We start from the raw sequence: 21,379 nt of genomic DNA, 5'->3' as shown, positions 1-21,379 counted from the left end.
GAACACCTTTGGGATGAATTGGAACGCAGACTGCAAGCCAGGCCTAATTGCCCAAAATCAGTGCCCGATCTCACTGATGTTCTTGTAGCTGAATGGAAGTCCCCGCAGCATTGTTCCAACATCTAGTGGAAAGCCTTCCCAGAAAAGTGGAGGCTGTTATAGCAGCAAAGAGGGAACAACCCCATATGAATGCCCATGATTTTGGAATGAATAGTTTGACGAGCAGTTGTCCACAAACTTTTGGTCATGTAGTGTTTCCGTGTACACCTATAAATCTGCCCTCTCTCTCTCTCTCTCTCTCTCTCTCTCGTGAGTATGTACATATTGTAAATACTATAGTGTGTGTGTCTGGTGGGGGGGTGGTAACCTGTGTGTGTGTGTGTGTGTGTGTGTGTGTGTGTGATTGTGTGTGTGTGATTGTGTGTGTGTGATTGTGTGTGTGTGATTGTGTGTGTGTGTTAACCTGTGTGAATCCATGTGTGTTTCAGACTGACGAGGAGAAGAGAGAGGCTCTTCCGGTGGTCATGCCTGTATTTGACAGGAACACCTGCAGTATCCCCAAGTCTCAGATCTCCTTCATAGACTACTTCATTACAGACATGTTTGACGCCTGGGATGGTAAGAACACACACGCGGTGCCGAGGTTAGAAGGGCACAGGGGATCCACTGGGAGGGGGAGGGATCACGAATCCCAACTTTCCCAGGCCTCTCCTCTCTTCTACTTCCTCCATCCCTGTAAAAGAGGTAGAGCCTCCCTTTTCCCATCACAGTAGAGCACAGTAACCCAGGGGAAATAGAGAGGGAGGGAGAAGGGGATGGGAGCCAAACGAAAGGGTGAAGAGGAGAAAGGGGGAGGGAGGGGATGGGAGCCAGACAAAAGGGTAAAGGGGAGGGAGACAGGGAGGGTAGGATATAATAACTTCCATCTCCCCGTCCCCATGAAATGAACCCTGACCTCTGGGGTGTTTCTAGGGGTTACCCCCCCAGAGAAGAGAATACATGTGTTTACAGTTTGGTGAAAAAAGCTGGTGATGTCACGGAAAATTCCCAGAGGCCACTGGGAAAGGGTGGAGGGGCAGGGGTGGGTATCCGGGGGGCCGGAACCTACTGTACACACACACACAAAAGCACACACATTCAGATGCAAAAGTGCACACAGAAGCACAAAGATGTGCACACACACAAGCATAACGCACAAACACACTCACACAGCAGGCTTTAATTCGGCAGGGTCAGGGCTGGGCTGTTGTCTGGTGGTTGCCAGGTCAGGCTCAGACAGAGGGACAACCAACGAGTTGGAAACTAGGAAGTAAACAACACCCACACAAACACAAATTGCTTGAGACCTAATTTCCCTAGCTGTCATTTCCTTGTGTGGAAACTACCGCTGGCTCATGTGTTTGTGTGCATGCAGATGTGTGTTAACCTCACACTCTCCTCTGTCCCCCAGCCTTCGCCAGTCTACCTGGCCTCATGGAGCACCTGTCAGAGAACTACAAGTACTGGAAGGGTCTGGACGACATGAAGTGCAAGAGCCTGCGTCCGCCTTCTCCTCCGTGACCCCTCCATCCCTCCCTCTCTCCCTTCATCCCTCCATCCATCCCTCCCTCTCTCAGGGCAGGGGGAGACAGCGAATGTAGCCCAGCACTGGCATTAAGCCCCTCCCACTGTGATTCTACCCAGCTCCACACACATTGGACTGTACTGCAGTCTGCAGACCTTAGAGCCTGCAAACCCCAGAGTCTGTAGCTTGGAGCCCTGAGAAGAAACCAGGGGACTGTCATACTGGCTGACATAATGACACCCTATCCCCTATGTAGTGGACTACTTCTGACCAGAGCCCCAACCCAAACACATTTCCCATCTTTGGTTATCTGATGTTGCCTCAAACTACAAAAACAGATTTCATACAGAGAATCATTATGGTGCCCATTGCTAAATTTAGCATGGGGGGCTCTGGTCAAACATACATGCACTACATGGGGAATAGGGTAACATTTTAGATTTGCCCTCTGAGGCTGAAGCCAGCCTCTTCAGACCCCTCTCGGGTCCCTGTTGGGCCCCTAATTGGACTCTACAGTCCTCCTTACCATCTGTCCCAGCCTGAGGGGTGAGGACCAACCAATCAGTCCCAGCCTGATGGGTGATAACCAACAAATCAGTCCCAGCCTGAGGGGTGAGGATCAACCAATCAGTCCCAGCCTGAGGGGTGAGGACCAACCAATCAGTCCCAGCCTGAGGGGTGAGGACCAACCAATCAGTCCCAGCCTGAGGGGTGAGGACCAACCAATCGGTCCCAGCCTGAGGGGTGAGGACCAACCAATCGGTCCCAGCCTGAGGGGTGAGGACCAACCAATCAGTCCCAGCCTGAGGGGTGAGGACCAACATGCTACAAACCAACCAACTGCACTTTAGCAGCTCAAAGTCACTTTCTCAAAATCTTTTATTTTTCCTGTCTGTTTTTCTGCTCTCTTCTCTCAGACAAGAGTCTGCTGTTTCTTCTCATACTGTACCTTTCTGTCTCTCTACTGTAGTATGTAGTACTGCTGAGATGGGTACCAAAGCTTCATTATACTGTGACTTCTACAGCTAAAAGAGGAGAGATCACGGAATGATTACAGAACTAAAGCATGTAGAGAGAAATCAGTCCACTCCAGCACATGCACACTGTACTCGCTCTTCCAACTAAACAAACTGTAAATTGTAACTCCGCTTACCTTGTTCTCTCGCCAGCTGAAAGTATTAAGGAATATTGAGCTCTGATAAGCCCTGTCAGGGAGAATCATACAGAGGTGTGTGTGTGTGCGTGTGCGCGCGTGTTTGTGTGTGTTTGGCAGCAGCCCCAGTGCAGTCAGAGGTCTGTGTTCGCTCCATACCTAGGAGGTTTACAGAGCAGAGCCCAGCTGAACTGACTGCTGTAATATCTCTCTCTATGGGGGAGAACCAGAGCTCTGTGCAGAGAGCCATGCCTCACATGCAGCTAGCTCACCATCAGGCTCCCCTCTGGGGCTAGAACCAGCGCTCACTCAGCCCCCTCTGGAACTCTGCTCACATGGCTCTTAAAAGAGAACTATCCTGTCAACACTGGGGCTTAGTGGGAACAGTATTAGAACAGAATTACAACACTATTAGCGACAAGTGGGAGAAAAATAGCACTATATTAAGTACTGTTGATCTTCAATTATAAACCAAATAAGAAGTGAATTATCTGACCTACAGTAGGCCAAGTGTAATATTTATGACAGCTTGCATTGAAGCTAATCATAATTCATTACTTAAAAAAGGTCATGAAGTTCCAGTACATCCATTTAAATATCAAAGGCACATGTTTTATTTATTTATTTAATTTAACCTTTATTTAACTAGGCACATTGATGTGGACACATACTGTAGATAATTGTAATCTCCAAATATGAAGGAAACAAATTATAGTATCGCAACATGAGAGCAGTGGCTAAGCAAGTTAATATTCCAAGCACAACCAACCCATTGATTTCTAACTGGTGTGCAGTGCAGTTGTACAGTCGTGGCCAAAAGTTTTGAGAATGACACAAATATACATTTTCACAAAGTCTGCTGCCTCAGTTTGTATGATGGCAATATGCATATACTCCAGAATGTTATGAAGAGTGATCAGATTAATTGCAATTCATTGCAAAGTCACTCTTTGCCATGCAAATGAACTGAATCCCCAAAAAACATTTCCACTGCATTTCAGCCCTGCCACAAAAGGACCAGCTGACATCATGTCAGTGATTCTCTCATTAACACAGGTATGAGTGTTGATGAGGACAAGGCTGGAGATCACTCTGTCATGCTGATTGAGTTCAAATAACAGACTGGAAGCTTCAAAAGGACGGTGGTGCTTGGAATCATTGTTCTTCCTCTGTCAACCATGGTTACATGCAAGGAAACACGTGCCGTCATCATTACTTTGCACAAAAAGGGCTTCACAGGCAAGGATATTGCTGCCAGTAAGATTGCACCTAAATCAACCATTTATCAGATCATCAAGAACTTCAAGGAGAGCGGTTCAGTTGTTGTGAAGAAGGCTTCAGGGCGCCCAAGAAAGTCCAGCAAGCGCCAGGACCGTCTCCTAAAGTTGATTCAACTGCGGGATCGGGGCACCACCAGTACAGAGCTTGCTCAGGAATGGCAGCAAGCAGGTGTGAGTGCATCTGTACGCAAAATACTTTTGGAGGATGGCCTGGTGTCAGGAAGGGCAGCAAAGAAGCCACTTCTCTCCAGGAAAAACATCAGGGACAGACTGATATTCTGCAAAATGTACAGGGATTGGACTTCTGAGGACTGGGGTAAAGTCATTTTCTCTGATGAATCCCCTTTCCGATTGTTTGGAGCATCCGGAAATAAGCTTGTCCGGAGAAGACAAGGTGAGCGCTACCATCAGTCCTGTGTCACGCCAACAGTAAAGCATCCTGAGACCATTCATGTGTGGGGTTGCTTCTCAGCCAAGGGAGTGGGCTCACTCACAATTTTGCCTAAGAACACAGCCATGAATAAAGAATGGTACCAACACATCCAGGAACATTTTGGTGACAAACAATGCCTTTTCCAGCATGATGGAGTACCTTGCCATAAGGCAAAAGTGATAACTAAGTGGCTCGGGGAACAAAACATCGATATATTTTGGGTCCATGGCCAGGAAACTCCCCAGACCTTAATCCCATTGAGAATTTGTGGTCAACCCTCAAGAGGCGGGTGGACAAACAAAAACCCACAAATTCTGACAAACTCCAAGCATTGATTATGGGCTGCCATCAGTCAGGATGTGGCCCAGAAGTTAATTGACAGCATGCCAGGGCGGATTGCAGAGGTCTTGAAAAGGAAGGGTCAACACTGCAAATATTGACTATTTGCACCAACTTCATGTAATTGTCAATAAAAGCCTTTGATACTTATGAAATGCTTATAAATATACTTCAGTGTTCCATAGTAACATCTGACATAAATATCTAAAGACACTGAGGCAGCAGACTTTGTGAAAATTAATATTTGTGTCATTCTCAAAACTTTTGGCCACGACTGTAGGAGTACATTTTATTTTCCAACTGCTTTTTGTCCCTCCTGTGTCCCCATAGCGTGTTGCTGGTCCGTTATGATGTAGCATGGCAGTGTGGTCTGAGCAGAGCCACCTCACAGCAGCCTGATGAAACCACCATGGGAGAGACACAGCATGAAAGACTTGGATGGCTCTGGCTCAAACTATTCCCTATGTAGTGCACTACTTTTGGGGCAGAGATGTATGTGGTGAGAAACACTGGCACACTTAGCTTTTGGGGCTTAAACAGTTGCGTCTTAAATGCACCCTATTACCTTAAGTGCAGTACAGAATGGTAGTGCGTTCTATGGGGACGTTTTAGATTGACCCGGTCTTTGGATCCTCTCTAGGAAAAGAGACCATCAGGCCAGCTCCCAGTACCCTGTACTGCTGCTTGGTTCTGTTGGGTTTTCAACTCCGACTCTGCTATTAAAACAAGATTGAAAATGACATTATCATCCCCTTCCTGTCATCTAAAACACATTACTGTGTAGCGGTCTCCCTCCATTGGTTGGCAGTGGGAAATGCAGTTCCAATAATGTCCTTGTGCAGCTACACAGTAGACATACAAGACAGGTAGTCAAAGGCATAGCCTGCTGGAAGTAGGTGTGCTGAGGGTGCTGGTGTCTCCCCTGAAAAATCTGATATTATTTTTAAAAAATAATACCAATTACAGAAGTAGTGCACTGGGCCTTTACTAGTCCTATATTATCAGACCGATATATGTAGCGTGTTTGTAGTCTGTAGCGCGTGCCCCTCCAAAATATTCTATGACACCCCCCCCCAAACATCTGCAGCTATGGTCAGATGTGTTATGAAAGGGTGGTAAGTTCTGAGTTCAAAGTGCTTGCGCATGCCTGCATGTGTGTATATTCAACCAAGAGAAACTAAACTGGGGAACGTAGTTAACCGAAGGAACAGTGATCTTCTTCAAGGTGCCTTACTTTGCTCCTCTCCTCTGAAACAGTGTTCCTTCAGCTTCAAATGGTTTGTTTGGCTTCAAATGGTTTGTTTAGCTTCAAATGGTTTGTTTGGCTTCAAATGGTTTGTTTGGCTTCAAATGGTTTGTTCAGCTTCAAATGGTTTGTTTAGCTTCAAATGGTTTGTTTGGCTTCAAATGGTTTGTTTGGCTTCAAATGGTTTGTTTGGCTTCATGTGGTTGATTTAGCTTCAAATGATTTGTTTGGTTTCATGTGGTTTGTTTGGGTTAGTGAGTAGCTGAACAAAGCCACTAGACTAAGCCAGAGTAGACCTATTTTACTTTAGAATTTTAACCTGGCTCATGTCTCACATTCCTCAACTCCTCGTTCTCTGGTTGGTCAGAGTATCACAGTATATTAATGTCCCAAATGGCACCCTATTCCCCATATAGTGACAAATGAAGTGTTCTTTGTGGGGAACATGGTGTCATTTGAGACTGACCCTCGACAGGTGAACACTACAGGTATTATGGAGAGAACAGTGTGTTTGACAATGACTGTATGCTAGTTTCAGAACATGGTAAGACAAATGCCTTAAAGCCTCTTCCCATTGCTCACTCTGTCAAGGCTTTCATAGTTTCACTGATATACGACACTGGAAACTACCTAGCTACTGCTGACTTCAACAACCCACTATGTAGTGTCCCGTGGACTGTCCATTGAGCTTCATCTATTTTTAATAGAACAATGTTTTTTTTTAAACTTTTGTTTCAGTTGTTCAGTTAGATGTGTTCAGATCTGATGTCACCCTCATGCTTCACCTCCTTTCCTCTCTTTTCCCCCCAAAACAAACCGTTTCAGCTGAGGTGAGAGCATGGCTGACATCTACTGTGATGTCATGTTAACCAGGCTCTGTCATTGGTCAGAGACTGGCATCAATGGATATGGAGAACGTGCCAATCTGTTTCCTTCAGAACAACCAATAGAAACTCAACAAGCGTTAATGTATACAAGCTCTATTTTTTAAAGTAATTATTCATTGTTTTGTCATTATTGGCCGTGAAAAGGCAACTGTAAAGTATATGTATTTTGGAAGGATTTTATGGTTTGAGGCTTTAGTTGTTTATAAAGCTGCTCTGGGTGGATCCTCCAGAGTTGAGTGGTTATGATTTTAGTCTTTCCTGGTCTCTGTCAGAAGAAATCTGATTTTGGTTCTCTTTGTCAATACTTTTTAAATGTATTAGTGAGAAACAATATACATATCCTGCAATATGGTGTTTGTGACCAGTTGTATCTTTAATTTGTGACATTTTTAGGCTTTAAAAAAACAAGCAACTGTGGGGTTAAAATAGTTAAAATATCCAGACAGACATCAGATCAAATAAATGTGTGACCAACTTGAAGACAGGCATATAGAAGAACATCAGATCAAATAAATGTGTGACCAACTTGAAGACAGGCATATAGAAGAACATCAGATCAAATAAATGTGTGACCAACTTGAAGACAGGCATATAGAAGAACATCAGATCAAATAAATGTGTGACCAACTTGAAGACAGGCATATAGAAGAACATCAGATTAAAATTGAAGACTTGAAACACACAGAATTTCACACGTTGTAAAATCACTAAACCAACAAACATGGTAAAGAAATATCCATCACATTGTACACATTATATATATATATGGATGTGTCATATATATATATATATATATATATATATACACACACACACACACACACACATCCATGAACCTCAGAGACAGTGAAATAACAACACCTAGGAACAAATACATTCCACCCCTCTTTAAAACCTTAACTTCCAGTAGAAAGTGTTCTGTAAAATCATAAATAATTGTGTTAGTGACTGACAGGTGGGGGTGGGTGGTCAGAGTCCCCCGTTCTCCTCCAGTTTCCTGAAGAGGGCGAGACTGCGGAGGTGAGACTCTCTCTCTCTGTTCTTCCATGCAATCAGCAGGTGGTCTGTAGAACATGTTACCAGACCCTTCTCCCCAAAACTCACAAACATCTGGAGAGGACACGCAAGAAAAAACGCACAAATACACAGAAATGGTAACATGTATCAATAGGATATTTGTCTAAATGTTGTCAGTTGATTATTACGTGACATCATACCTGCACGGCCCCTGAGTGTCCAATCAGGTCGCCCGTCAGTTCCAATGTTCTGAGACTGGGGAGTTCAAGAACCTTCTTCACAGGAGGCCCCGCCTGCTTATTGGACCTGCCGAAAGTCCACATCCCAAAGAACCCTGGAGGATGGAGAGAGAGAGAGAAGAGAGAGACAGAGAGAGATTTGAATAGAAAGCTGATTCTGTGACTTTTCAGATGGACTCGGCAACCAGACAGGTTTGGCACATGGACTCTATCAGCCACGACGTCATCACCACGAGATGTCAAGCAGTGGGCACAGCTCTGGGATGAGAAACATTCCACAACCATCCAATAAGACGTGACTGTAGACCGCCTGCCCCTGAGGGGCTTGTCACATTTTTTCACATGAAAACATTTATCTTAATAATAAAAAAGGCCATAAAAATCCCAAAAGACCAAAATTATATTTCCCTTCCTTATAAATTACAGTGGATGTGCAAAAAGAAAAACCAAGTCAGGAAATGTGATTTGGCTGAGTGTGTGTGTTCGCTGACTGATGACAGTGCTTCAAGAAGGAGGCATCACACTGACAGACTCTGAGCTCTGAGCTGTGGTGAAGTGATGGATGAACAGAACGAGAAAGCGAGGGAAAGAGAGAAACGACCACAGCTCAGACTCAGAAGAGCGCTCCAATCCACTTCAAAGGCAGCTGTGTAGGATTAGTATAGACGCTAGCCTAGGCTAGTGACATCACTGCCATAGTCTGTCTAGCCCTCCTTTGATCCCACCACTACCCTGACTCCGCTGGGTCTGTGTGTGTGTGTGTGTGTGTGTGTGTGTGTGTACACGACTCACCTGCTGAGGCTGGTTCTGCAGGTAACAGGAGGTCCTGCATCTCCCAAATCCTCACACTGCCATCCTCGGAGCACGACATCAGCCCCCTGCAACACACACACACTATAAGAAATCTATAAAAACACTGCAGTGTGACACACATGTACCTTACAGAAGAGAGAACAACACAGGTAACGTGTGAAACCTGATAAAGACCATTATGTTTGATAACATTGTTGTGGCTGAGATAAAGAGCTTGGGAACAGCAAACAGTGGGTCTCTTAATAAGAGCAGGTGTGATTTGATTACCCATCAGGCAGCAGCATGGTGTGTAGTACGTTGGAGTCGTGGGCTGTCTTCCTGTAGGCCACAACACTCTTAGTGATGACGCTGTACACATACAGACCACTGCCCACTGCAGCCACCATCAGCTAGGGAGGAAGAGGTGATAAAAGATCATTCATTTGTAGTGTATTGATGAGACCTTGTGATAATGCACCTTAAATACCAGTTGACTTGACTTGATTAACAACACTAACTTTCAACCTAAAATAATCTCACCATGTCAAAACACTTTGGGTACTCACCTCTCCATCGGATGTCAGCTGTTGGATGGACATCTCACTGGGTTTCGGAGCGGCCAATCGGATCTCAGCCTGGGTGTCGGTCTGAGACTCCTCCCACAGGATGTGCTCATAGGCCATAATCGTCCAATCAACAGCGTCCCACAGGATCAGCTCGCCAACATGGGACCCACTGGCAAATAGGCCATCTGAAAAGGAAGAGGTAGAGGACAAGTAGGAAGAGTAGGAGGAAGAGGGGAAGGAGGAAGATACCATAGAGTTAGAATTTGTGAAGTAGAACCTCAGAAATTCAAATCCCAGACTGCCCGGTCAAAGTTTAGCTTCAGTTTAAGTTAAACCAAGTCAACCTGAAATATACACTGAGTGTACAAAGCATTAAGGACACCTGCTCTTTCCAAAACATACTGACGACTGACCAGGTGAATCCAGGAGAAAGCTATGATCCCTTATTGATGTCTCTTCAATCAGTGTAGATGAAGGGGAGGAGACAGGTTAAAGAAGGATTTCTAAGCCTTGAGACATGGATTGTGTATGTGTGCCATTCAGAGGGTGAATGACCAAGACAAAATATTTAAGTGCCTTTGAACAGGGTATGGTAGTAGGTGCCAAGAACACCACTTTGATTGTGTATTTGTCACGCTCAACAGTTTCATGTGTGTATCAAGAATGGTCCTCCACGCAAAGGACATCCAGCCAACTTGACACAACTGTGGGAAGTTTTGGAGTCAAAATGGGCCAGCATCCCTGTGGAACACTTTGTAGAGACCATACCCCGATGAATTGAGGTTGTTCTGAAGGCAAGAGGGAGGAAGAGGGGTGCAACTCAATATTAGGAAGGTGTCCTTACTGATGTCAAATACACTCAGTGTATTTGACATCAGCAAAGTGATCTCTCTATCAGACCTGCTAGGTCATATCCATATAACTTCTTTATTGAGGAAAATGTACTTACTACGACGGTGATACTTGGTTGTCTCACCTTGCTATCTTGAAATTATTGCACTAAGGGGCTCTGGATGAGAGCATCTGCTGAATGACTAACATGTCAAATGTACATGTGAGATGATGAAGAGATAAAGGCTGACCATTGATGTTGATGAGAGCGTGGATGCTGTCCTGGTGGTCAGATAGACGTCTGACCTCTGCTACAGACAACCGGGACCCTGTGGACATGGTCAGCCTGAAAATCACTACACAGAGGGAGGGAGAGGGTGTTTACCTTGGTTCAGAAGAGATACATGGACAACACAAAGGTTCATAAAGAATACAGGACTACAACCATGGTTACTATTACAACTCACCTATATCTTTGTCCATAGCTGCTGCTATACAGTTCTTAGGCAACTCCACCGTGGCACTGATTCCTTGAGACACAAGACTTAACATTGAATCCCTTCATATATGAGATTAAAATACATAAATAAGCCCAAACGACAGTAAGCCTTTTATCAAATGGAGTGAAAAGGTGGTGCTAAATGGACAAGATCAGACAGTACTCCCTCCCTTTAAAAATGTTTGCTCCCTTTTGTGGCAACTGAACCGTAATCCTGGTTTCTCTGTGTACCATGAGGTTAATGTGTGAATAGTGCATTATGAATGAATGTATCCTAACATGATCTCTGTGTTATTACCTGTGTCGTCGTGGTGCTGGCTCTGACACTGCAGCTGGAAGTCTCTGTTCCACACACACAACTCATTTCCTCCCGACACCCACACACATAACCGCTCCAACACCAGCAGACACTAACAGAGATAGAACGATAAGAGTACACACGTACCCAACCACCCACCCACACCCACACACACACTTATATCTCCACCTAAACAATAGAATCACTTGGAGAAGGGTATCAGTCATTATCAACCTATGGAGACTAATTACCATTCTACCATTGTTGCATAAACCCCACCCCCAGTCACCTTTTACCTAAATAGCCTACCAATCTATCCACCTCATCCCCATATTGTTTTTATTTACATTATTGCACACCAGTATTTCTACTTGCACATCATCATCTGCACATCTATCACTCCAGTGTTAATTTGCTCAATTATAATTACGTCGCTACTATGGCCTATTTATTACCTTCCCTCCTCACGCCATTTGCACACACTGTATATAGACTTTGTTTTTTCTATTGTGTTATTGACTGTACGTTTGTTTATTCCATGTGTAACACTGTGTTGTTTGTGTCGCACTGCTTTGTTTTATCTTGGCCAGGTCGCAGTGTCAATGAGAACTTGTTCTCAACTATCCTACCTAGTTAAATAAAGGTGAAATAAAATAAAAAATAAAATTGCAAATATTTGAATTAATAGTGGAGTTCACAGACATAAAAAGACAGTATGTCTAAATATAACCTGAACTGACTGTATTTATAGAAACAGTATGCTAGGTGGTGAAAACAGGTGAGGGAAAGATATGGAACAGCACTGTTGCCCCTAGCAACCCCCTCCCAAATTAACATTTAAAGACGCACACTCAATGAACTTCGCTTGTTGAAAAATAATATCCCACATATAAATACAGCAATGTACACACTTAAGAGTAGAAAAATATTTTTTGAGCAAAATAGTGTTGTTTTTTTAGACAACTGCAAACGTACAATTTTGGAGAACTCTTCCAATTGAATTTCCCTGCTCAGAAGAATTAATGCCATTAAAATGGTCTTCCTCCCGCAACTGCTTTACCTATTCCAGAACATCCCGGTATTCATACCTAAATCCTTTCATAAACAACTGGACTCAATTATCAATCCATTCATCTGGGATTATAAAACACACAGGAGTGGTAAAAACACCTCTGGAAGTCCAAGATGGAAGGATTGTCTACCCCAAATGTTATACACTGCTCAAAAAAATAAAGGGAACACTAAAATAACACATCCTAGATCTGAATGAATGAAATATTTTTATTAAATACTTTTTTCTTTACATAGTTGAATGTGTTGACAACAAAATCACACAAAAAGTATCAATGGAAATCAAATTATCAACCCATGGAGGTCTGGATTTGGAGTCACACTCAAAATTAAAGTGGAAAACCACACTACAGGCTGATCCAACTTTGATGTAATGCCTCCACGTGCCTGTATGACCTCCCTACAACGCCTGGGCATGCTCCTGATGAGGTGGCGGATGGTCTCCTGAGGGATCTCCTCCCAGACCTGGACTAAAGCATCTGCCAACTCCTGGACAGTCTGTGGTGCAACGTGGCGTTGGTGGATGGAGCGAGACATGATGTCCCAAATGTGCTCAATGCCTTCCTCTTGCAGGAACTGCTGACACACTCCAGCCACATGAGGTCTAGCATTGTCTTGCATTAGGAGGGGCCAACCGCACCAGCATATGGTCTCACAAGGGGTCTGAGGATCTCATCTCGGTACCTAACGGCAGTCAGGCTACCTCTGGCGAGCACATGGAGGGCTGTGCGGCCCCCCAAAGAAATGCCACCCCACACCATGACTGACCCACCGCCAAACCGGTCATGCTGGAGGATGTTGCAGGCAACAGAACATTCTCCACGGCGTCTTCAGACTGTCACGTCTGTCACATGTGCTCAGTGTGAACCTGCTTTCATCTGAGAAGAGCACAGGGCGCCAGTGGCGAATTTGCCAATCTTGGTGTTCTCTGGCAAATGCCAAACGTCCTGCACGGCATTGGGCTGTAAGCACAACCCCCACCTGTGGACGTCGGGCCCTCATACCACCCTCATGGAGTCTGTTTCTGACAGTTTTAGCAGACACATGAACATTTGTTGCCTGCTGGAGGTCATTTTGCAGGGCTCTGGCAGTGCTCCTCCTGCTCCTCCTTGCACAAAGGCGGAGGTAGCGGTCCTGCTGCTGGGTTGTTGCCCTCCTACGGCCTCCTCCACGTCTCCTGATGTACTGGCCTGTCTCCTGGTAGCGCCTCCATGCTCTGGATACTACGCTGACAGACAGAGCAAACCTTCTTGCCACAGCTCGCATTGATGTGCCATCCTGGATGAGCTGCACTACCTGAGCCACTTGTGTGGGTTGTAGACTCCGTCTCATGCTACCACTAGAGTGAAAGCACCACCAGCATTCAAAAGTGACCAAAACATCAGCCAGGAAGCATAAGAACTGAGAAGTGGTCTGTAGTCACCACCTGCAGAACCACTCCTTTATTGGGGGTGTCTTGCTAATTGCCTCTCATTTCCACCTGTTGTCTATTCCATTTGCACAACAGCATGTGAAATTTATTGTCAATCAGTGTTGCTTCCTAAGTGGACAGTTTGATTTCACAGAAGTATGATTGACTTGGCGTTACATTGTGTTGTTTAAGTGTTCCCTTTATTTTTTTAAGCAGTGTATTTTACTATTGGTCCGCTAACCTCTGTGCTCTTATGGTTGTCTGGATGACGCAGCTGGCTTAGCATGGAGCGTGAGGATAGCCGCCCTTCTTCTATTGACGCTGTGATTTTGTCCCGTCAATTTGGAGATGTCACTTTATGGTAACAATCCTATTATACATAGCACAGTCCGTATCTGAAGCAAACTAAGTTCCATTTTGACCTTATACCAATATCATTCTGCTCCCTACTGCGAAGAATAAGTACTTTGTCCCCTCTAACCTTGATAACACCTTTGCGCGATCGGGAGAATTAGGGATCAATACCATAGAGGATTTTTATATAGAAGGGACCTTTGCCTCCTTTGATTTGCTGAGGGAAACCTATAATCTTCCCAGAAGTAACTTTTTCAGACCCCTACAGATTAGAGACTTTGTTAGAAAACATCTTCCTACATTTGGAAATGCTAAACCTTCCATGTTCGCCGGATCCATGAAAATGTGTCCCACCTCAGACAAACTGATATCTCGTCTAAATGACGCTTTTCAATCTGTTAGCACACCTTCTACAGATGCCATTAAGGCTAAATGGGAGGAAGAGCTAGGGACTGACATTGCTGGAGCAGGCTGGGAAGAGAGCTGGAAGTATATCCACACCTGCTCCATTAACTCCAGACATTGTCTTACACAATTCAAGATCTTACACAGATTACACTATTCCAAAACTAAACTGCATAGGATATTTCCTGATACCTCCCCTGTGTGATAAATGTCACACTACTCCACTGCTGTGCCCTATGCTCTAACCTGCATGGTTATTGGTGTGGAATTTGTAGGATCCTCTCTGAGGTTCTGGAGTCTTTAATTGACTCAGACCCACTTCTGATCATCCTGGGAGTGTCAGAAACCCTAAAATGATTAACCAAGCCCCCAAAACAACTCATCTCTTAGTCTCATTTCGGCAACAAAAAGATATCTTGTTGTTTTGGAAAAGGAACAAAGTTCCCTCTACCAAATGATGGGGGGTGGCATCTGCCCTCTGCTTTCTGTTTACTTGTTCTGTATATCTTGTTTTCTTTCTTGTATGTGTTCAATACAAAAATATTTAAGCAACAAAACATTCATCACTTTCTATTGAAATGACTGAAATGAACAGATATTTTAGACACTACATGTTAAAGGTAATTACATAAGACATTACGCAGGGCGGCGGGTAGCCTAAAGGTTAGAGCGGCAGGGTAGCCTAGTGGTTAGAGCGGCAGGGTAGCCTAGTGGTTAGAGCGGCAGGGTAGCCTAGTGGTCAGAGCGGCAGGGTAGCCTAAAGGTTAGAGCGGCAGGGTAGCCTAGTGGTTAGAGCGGCAGGGTAGCCTAGTGGTCAGAGCGGCAGGGTAGCCTAGTGGTCAGAGCGGCAGGGTAGCCTAGTGGTCAGAGCGGCAGGGTAGCCTAGTGGTCAGAGCGGCAGGGTAGCCTAGAGGTTAGAGCGGCAGGGTAGCCTAGAGGTTAGAGCGGCAGGGTAGCCTAGAGGTTAGAGCGGCAGGGTAGCCTAGTGGTCAGAGCGGCAGGGTAGCCTAGTGGTCAGAGCGGCAGGGTAGCCTAGTGGTCAGAGCGGCAGGGTAGCCTAGTGGTCAGAGCGGCAGGGTAGCCTAGTGGTCAGAGCGGCAGGGTAGCCTAGTGGTCAGAGCGGCAGGGTAGCCTAGTGGTCAGAGCGGCAGGGTAGCCTAGTGGTCAGAGCGGCAGGGTAGCCTAGTGGTCAGAGCGGCAGGGTAGCCTAGTGGTCAGAGCGGCAGGGTAGCCTAGTGGTCAGAGCGGCAGGGTAGCCTAGTGGTCAGAGCGGCAGGGTAGCCTAGTGGTCAGAGCGGCAGGGTAGCCTAGAGGTTAGAGCGGCAGGGTAGCCTAGAGGTTAGAGCGGCAGGGTAGCCTAGAGGTTAGAGCGGCAGGGTAGCCTAGTGGTCAGAGCGGCAGGGTAGCCTAGTGGTCAGAGCGGCAGGGTAGCCTAGTGGTCAGAGCGGCAGGGTAGCCTAAAGGTTAGAGCGGCAGGGTAGCCTAGTGGTTAGAGCGGCAGGGTAGCCTAGTGGTCAGAGCGGCAGGGTAGCCTAGTGGTTAGAGCGGCAGGGTAGCCTAGAGGTTAGAGCGGCAGGGTAGCCTAGTGGTTAGAGCGGCAGGGTAGCCTAGAGGTTAGAGCGGCAGGGTAGCCTAGTGGTCAGAGTGGCAGGGTAGCCTAGTGGTTAGAGCGGCAGGGTAGCCTAGAGGTTAGAGCGGCAGGGTAGCCTAGTGGTTAGAGCGGCAGGGTAGCCTAGTGGTTAGAGCGGCAGGGTAGCCTAGTGGTTAGAGCGGCAGGGTAGCCTAGTGGTCAGAGCGGCAGGGTAGCCTAGTGGTCAGAGCGGCAGGGTAGCCTAGTGGTCAGAGCGGCAGGGTAGCCTAGTGGTCAGAGCGGCAGGGTAGCCTAGTGGTCAGAGCGGCAGGGTAGCCTAGTGGTCAGAGCGGCAGGGTAGCCTAGTGGTCAGAGCGGCAGGGTAGCCTAGTGGTCAGAGCGGCAGGGTAGCCTAGTGGTCAGAGCGGCAGGGTAGCCTAGTGGTTAGAGCGGCAGGGTAGCCTAGTGGTCAGAGCGGCAGGGTAGCCTAGTGGTCAGAGCGGCAGGGTAGCCTAGTGGTCAGAGCGACAGGGTAGCCTAGTGGTCAGAGCGACAGGGTAGCCTAGTGGTCAGAGCGGCAGGGTAGCCTAGTGGTCAGAGCGGCAGGGTAGCCTAGTGGTCAGAGCGGCAGGGTAGCCTAGTGGTTAGAGCTGCAGGGTCGCCTAGTGGTTAGAGCGGCAGGTAGCCTAGTGGTTAGAGCGGCAGGTAGCCTAGTGGTTAGAGCGTTGGACTAGTAACCGAAAGGTTGCAAGATCAAATCCCAGAGCTGACATCTGTCGATCTGAACAAGGCAGTTAACCCACCGTTCCTAGGCCGTCATTGAAAATAATAATTTGTTCTTAACTGACTTGCCTAGTTAAATAACGGTAAAATATAAAAAATTACTTTAATTGGGACTCGGTAACAAAGATAGCTTCTATCCCCAAGCCATAAGAGTGCTAAACAGCTAACAAAATGGCTACACGGACTATCTACATTGGCCTTTTGCATTTTCTCTATGTACATTCAACACAGTCATGCTCCAATACACTCACACACTTCATTTGCTCACACACTCATATGCAATCATCACTGCTGCTACTCTTGTTTATCATATATCCTGATGCCTAGTTACATGCCCTTATACATATCTACCTCTATCGATCCAGGATCCCTGCACATTGTAAATATGGTATGGGCACTGACCCTGTATATAGCTTGCTTACTTTTCATGTTCTTCTTATTTCTATTTCTTGTGTGTTTTAGTTCTACTTGACAGTTTTATAGTACTACTAATATGTACTACTGCATTGTTGCGAAAGAGCAAGAAAGGCATTTCACTGTACTTCACTGTGCACATGACAATAAAAACTTGAAACTTGAAAAAGCACACAGCACTAGGTAACATATGGTAACGAGTTGCAAGTGTTGCCAACAGATGAAAAGCAGATGAACATACCTTGACAGAGGACTGGAGGTCTGAGACGGTCTGAACCCTGTTGCCTGTCTCTGGGTCCCACAGCTGAACCACAACACTCAGGAAACACAACAACAGGGTTCTATGTGTGTGTGTGTGTGTGTGTGTGTGTGTGTGTGTAAGGATACACTGAGGGTGCGGTCCGAGGAAGCTGTGATGAGGGAGGTGTGTGTGTTCTCTCCACTGGTGTGTGTGTAGGCTGTCATGGCCGTTATCTGCTGGGAGTGACCCCTTAGTTCCAGCAGCCTCTCTCCTGTCTGAGAACACACAAACACACACACAACAATTCGTATTATTCAAAATATATTCACAACACTGCCACCTATTGGTGTTACTAAAACACTACTACCCTTTATTCTTGCTTTATCGTTTCAAATGTTTATTTTTTTTATTTTTTTATTTCACCTTTATTTAACCAGGTAGGCTAGTTGAGAACAAGTTTTCATTTGCAACTGCGACCTGGCCAAGATAAAGCATAGCAGTGTGAACAGACAACACAGAGTTACACATGGAGTAAACAATTAACAAGTCAATAACACAGTAGAAAAAAAGGAGAGTCTATATACATTGTGTGCAAAAGGCATGAGGAGGTAGGCGAATAATTACAATTTAGCAGATTAACACTGGAGTGATAAATGATCAGATGGTCATGTGCAGGTAGAGATACTGGTGTGCAAAAGAGCAGAAAAGTAAATCAATAAAAACAGTATGGGGATGAGGTAGGTAAATTGGGTGGGCTATTTACCGATGGACTATGTACAGCTGCAGCGATCGGTTAGCTGCTCAGCAGATGTTTAAAGTTGGTGAGGGAGATAAAAGTCTCCAACTTCAACGATTTTTGCAATTTGTTCCAGTCACAGACAGCAGAGAACTGGAAGGAAAGGCGGCCAAATGAGGTGTTGGCTTTAGGGATGATCAGTGATATACACCTGCTGGAGCGCATGCTACGGGTGGGTGTTGCCATCGTGACCAGTGAACTGAGATAAGGCAGAGCTTTACCTAGCATGGACTTGTAGATGACCTGAAGCCAGTGGGTCTGGCGACGAATATGTAGCGAGGGCCAGCCGACTAGAGCATACAGGTCGCAGTGGTGGGTGGTATAAGGTGCTTTAGTAACAAAGCGGATGGCACTGTGATAAACTGCATCCAGTTTGCTGAGTATAGTATTGGAAGCCATTTTGTAGATGACATCGCCGAAGTCGAGGATCGGTAGGATAGTCAGTTTTACTAGGGTAAGTTTGGCGGCGTGAGTGAAGGAGGCTTTGTTGCGAAATAGAAAGCCAATTCTAGATTTGATTTTGGATTGGAGATGTTTGATATGAGTCTGGAAGGAGAGTTTACAGTCTAGCCAGACACCTAGGTACTTATAGATGTCCACATATTCTAGGTCGGAACCATCCAGGGTGGTGATGCTAGTCGGGTGTGCGGGTGCAGGCAGCGAACGGTTGAAAAGCATGCATTTGGTTTTACTAGCGTTTAAGAGCAGTTGGAGGCCACGGAAGGAGTGTTGTATGGCATTGAAGCTCGTATGGAGGTTAGATAGCACAGTATCCAAGGAAGGGCCAGAAGTATACAGAATGGTGTCGTCTGCGTAGAGGTGGATCAGGGAATCGCCCGCAACAAGAGCAACATCATTGATATATACAGAGAAAAGAGTCGGCCCGAGAATTGAACCCTGTGGCACCCCCATAGAGACTGCCAGAGGACCGGACAACATGCCCTCCGTCTACCCAGCTTTTGCTCAAAGCCGTTGGATGTTTATATGTTCCTACAACCCCCCTTGATCTCCCCTCCCAGACAAATGGCTCACCTCAACGTTCCACACCAACACCAGACCATCGTCTCCTGCAGACGCAAACCTGGGAAACAACAATGTCTACTTATGACATGACAAAACACTGGTCCTGCTTACAGTCCTGCTACTCACCTAAAAGCACAGCTAAAAACAAAGCATGATGGTGATAATTACCCAATACTCTTCAGGTATGAATGAGAAAAAACATGTATCAACTCCAAATGACTGAACCAGAAGGATGTGTTTCAGTGAAACAGAGAGTAAGCTACTGTCCACAAAATCCACTAACTCCCCTGGGATCTTAAAAACACCTGTCCTCAGGCTTAGCTCCTTTCCCTGACCTCTGACCCCTACCCATCTACAACCAACCTACAGGATGAGAGGATCAGAAAGAGTAAAGGATGAGATAGAAGAAAGAAGAGAAAAGGAACTGTCTTTCCAGCAAACGAGGGCTGGAAAAGGATACATTTTGGGACTTGAAAAGCAATCTGGTGAGAATGTTCCGGCCCCTGCCCTCGGCTGCTGGCCTGTCTGGAGAGGACGAGGCCCAGAGGAGGGGGTCATTACTGAGGTAGACGAGGCGTGAAGCTCTGCCGGACCCACCCAACTCCACACACACACACACACACACACACACACACACACACACACACACACCGCTCAGATCAGCTAGAAAGCACTTATGAGACCACTTATGCAAACCCACTGTACCATAGTAGCACGCAGCATGCTTCCACCAAGCAATGCATTACCTGTGAAGGCTGTTAACTATGTATTCAGTGGTCAGTGGGGGGTGGAAGAGCAGGTGGGGTAGCAGGTGTGTAGGAGGCGGGGGTTAAGAAAAGGGGTAAACTATAGAGTAACCGCACACATACAGTATAAAATACACACAACCCAGTAAAGATTTGTTGAGGAGAAGATCAAACACACACACACAGTCCAGCAGTGGTGATGATTAAGCTCTTGTCACGCTCTGTAAGTTTGCTTTGGAGAGGATCTGCTGTCAATCACACTGAGAGATAGAGTCCAGCAGATGGTAGAGAGAGAGAGGGGGAGAGAGAGAGAGAGAGAGGAGAGGTGCTTACCTGAAGTCATCAATCTGCACCAGAAATCGAACAATGTCAAAATGTCCTTTTAGCACCTGCAGTTCAGTGAACCAGTTTTTGGGCTGTTCCTCCCCAATGAATAGCACAGGGTTTTTCTGCACACATAAGGGATAAAAATGAGACGAGAGACAGCAGGTTGAAAAGCCACTCAGTGAATTCAATCACATAAGAGAAGGTAAGTAATAGTGAGAAAAGCATGGAAAGGGTCGAGAAAATGAATGATGTATATCTCTGCACAAATTATAGTAAGAATTATAGCCAGTACAAGAACACAACCAGGTAACTATAGCATTAACATCACACAAAACAGTTAGCCAGCTATTACCTCGACAGACCCCTGTGCTTCCCGACCACCGAGTATCCATCGCAGCATGACTGGCTAATGGCTATGCAGGAGATTCTGATGACAAGGAGACGACAGATGTCAGAAGTTGCACCATGGCACAATATGCAATTGCTGCTGTTGATGACAAACAGCTGACCCCTGCATGTAAACAATTCTGACAAGCTAATTCAGGTTAGCAAGCAGAGAATGTGATTATATCTTGCCTTAACAATCATTTGGCGTGAGACGTTTCCAGATCACGGTCGTCTTGACGCCTTTAAAATAGCTGTCGGGGATATCTCGTTGTTATTTAGTAGGGAAATCTGCCACTTGAGATCCAGCTGGCAAACCAAGACCCGTGAAATTTGACATGAAACTGTCAAGCTGAGCTTTCGCAACAAAACATTCATGTGACAGTAGCTAACTACGGAAGCGCAGGATGGACATATTAATGAAAACGTGAAAAACGGAAACGCAACTTCGCAAAGACCTGTCGACAAATTGATTTTATTGTTCTGCCTGTTCCTAATCCTTAGTAATAGCTGGCTAACTGTTTTGTGTGATGTTAATGCTACCTGGTTGACAACCATTCTCTACGGTATCTCTAAGCAAATGTGGTTTTGTACTGGCCATAATTCTTACAATAATTTGTGCAGAGATATACATCATTTATTTTCTCGACCCTTTCCACGCTATAAAATAATCGATATGGGAGGAATTTAAAAAATGAAATAACATTTTA

General features: G+C 45.7%; 2 protein-coding genes across 5 annotated transcripts in view; one reads left to right on the top strand and one right to left on the bottom strand.

Annotated features, from left to right (window-relative positions):
- pde8b (phosphodiesterase 8B) overlaps nucleotides 1–7,249 on the top strand; it is a 106,979-nt gene extending 99,730 nt beyond the window's left edge. For both annotated transcript variants that reach the window (XM_036977078.2, XM_036977077.2), the window contains exons 21-22: nucleotides 489–618; nucleotides 1,451–7,249. In XM_036977078.2, the coding sequence (XP_036832973.2) occupies nucleotides 489–618; nucleotides 1,451–1,560 (240 nt within the window). In that variant the 3' untranslated portion in view covers nucleotides 1,561–7,249. The remainder of the gene's footprint in view (nucleotides 1–488; nucleotides 619–1,450) is intronic.
- Nucleotides 7,250–7,256: 7 nt separating this feature from the next.
- On the bottom strand, nucleotides 7,257–21,105 carry wdr41 (WD repeat domain 41). Of its 3 annotated transcripts, none has more exons than XM_036977075.2 (14): nucleotides 20,862–21,105; nucleotides 20,638–20,712; nucleotides 20,292–20,407; nucleotides 19,222–19,270; nucleotides 17,540–17,668; nucleotides 17,394–17,456; nucleotides 11,145–11,256; nucleotides 10,815–10,877; nucleotides 10,599–10,703; nucleotides 9,517–9,701; nucleotides 9,239–9,360; nucleotides 8,951–9,036; nucleotides 8,120–8,253; nucleotides 7,257–8,012 (listed from the first exon to the last, which is right to left on the bottom strand). In XM_036977075.2, exons 2-14 carry the CDS (start codon nucleotides 20,683–20,685, stop codon nucleotides 7,872–7,874), a joined length of 1,353 nt encoding a protein of 450 aa, XP_036832970.1. In that variant the 5' UTR covers nucleotides 20,686–20,712; nucleotides 20,862–21,105; the 3' UTR covers nucleotides 7,257–7,871. The 3 variants fall into 3 exon arrangements, with proteins under 3 accessions (XP_036832970.1, XP_090090346.1, XP_090090347.1); XM_090234220.1 differs by having other exon boundaries at nucleotides 19,222–19,737; nucleotides 20,862–21,063; XM_090234221.1 differs by lacking the exon at nucleotides 19,222–19,270 and having other exon boundaries at nucleotides 20,862–21,078.
- Between the last annotated feature and the right edge of the window lie 274 nt (nucleotides 21,106–21,379).

The sequence above is a fragment of the Oncorhynchus mykiss genome, chromosome 5 (genome assembly GCF_057628025.1).
Source record: "Oncorhynchus mykiss isolate SJ-2025 chromosome 5, ASM5762802v1, whole genome shotgun sequence".
NCBI classification, from domain to species: Eukaryota; Metazoa; Chordata; class Actinopteri; order Salmoniformes; family Salmonidae; genus Oncorhynchus; species Oncorhynchus mykiss.
The sequence above is the reverse complement of the archived record's forward strand: the minus strand, read 5'-3'. Positions and strand labels throughout refer to the sequence as shown.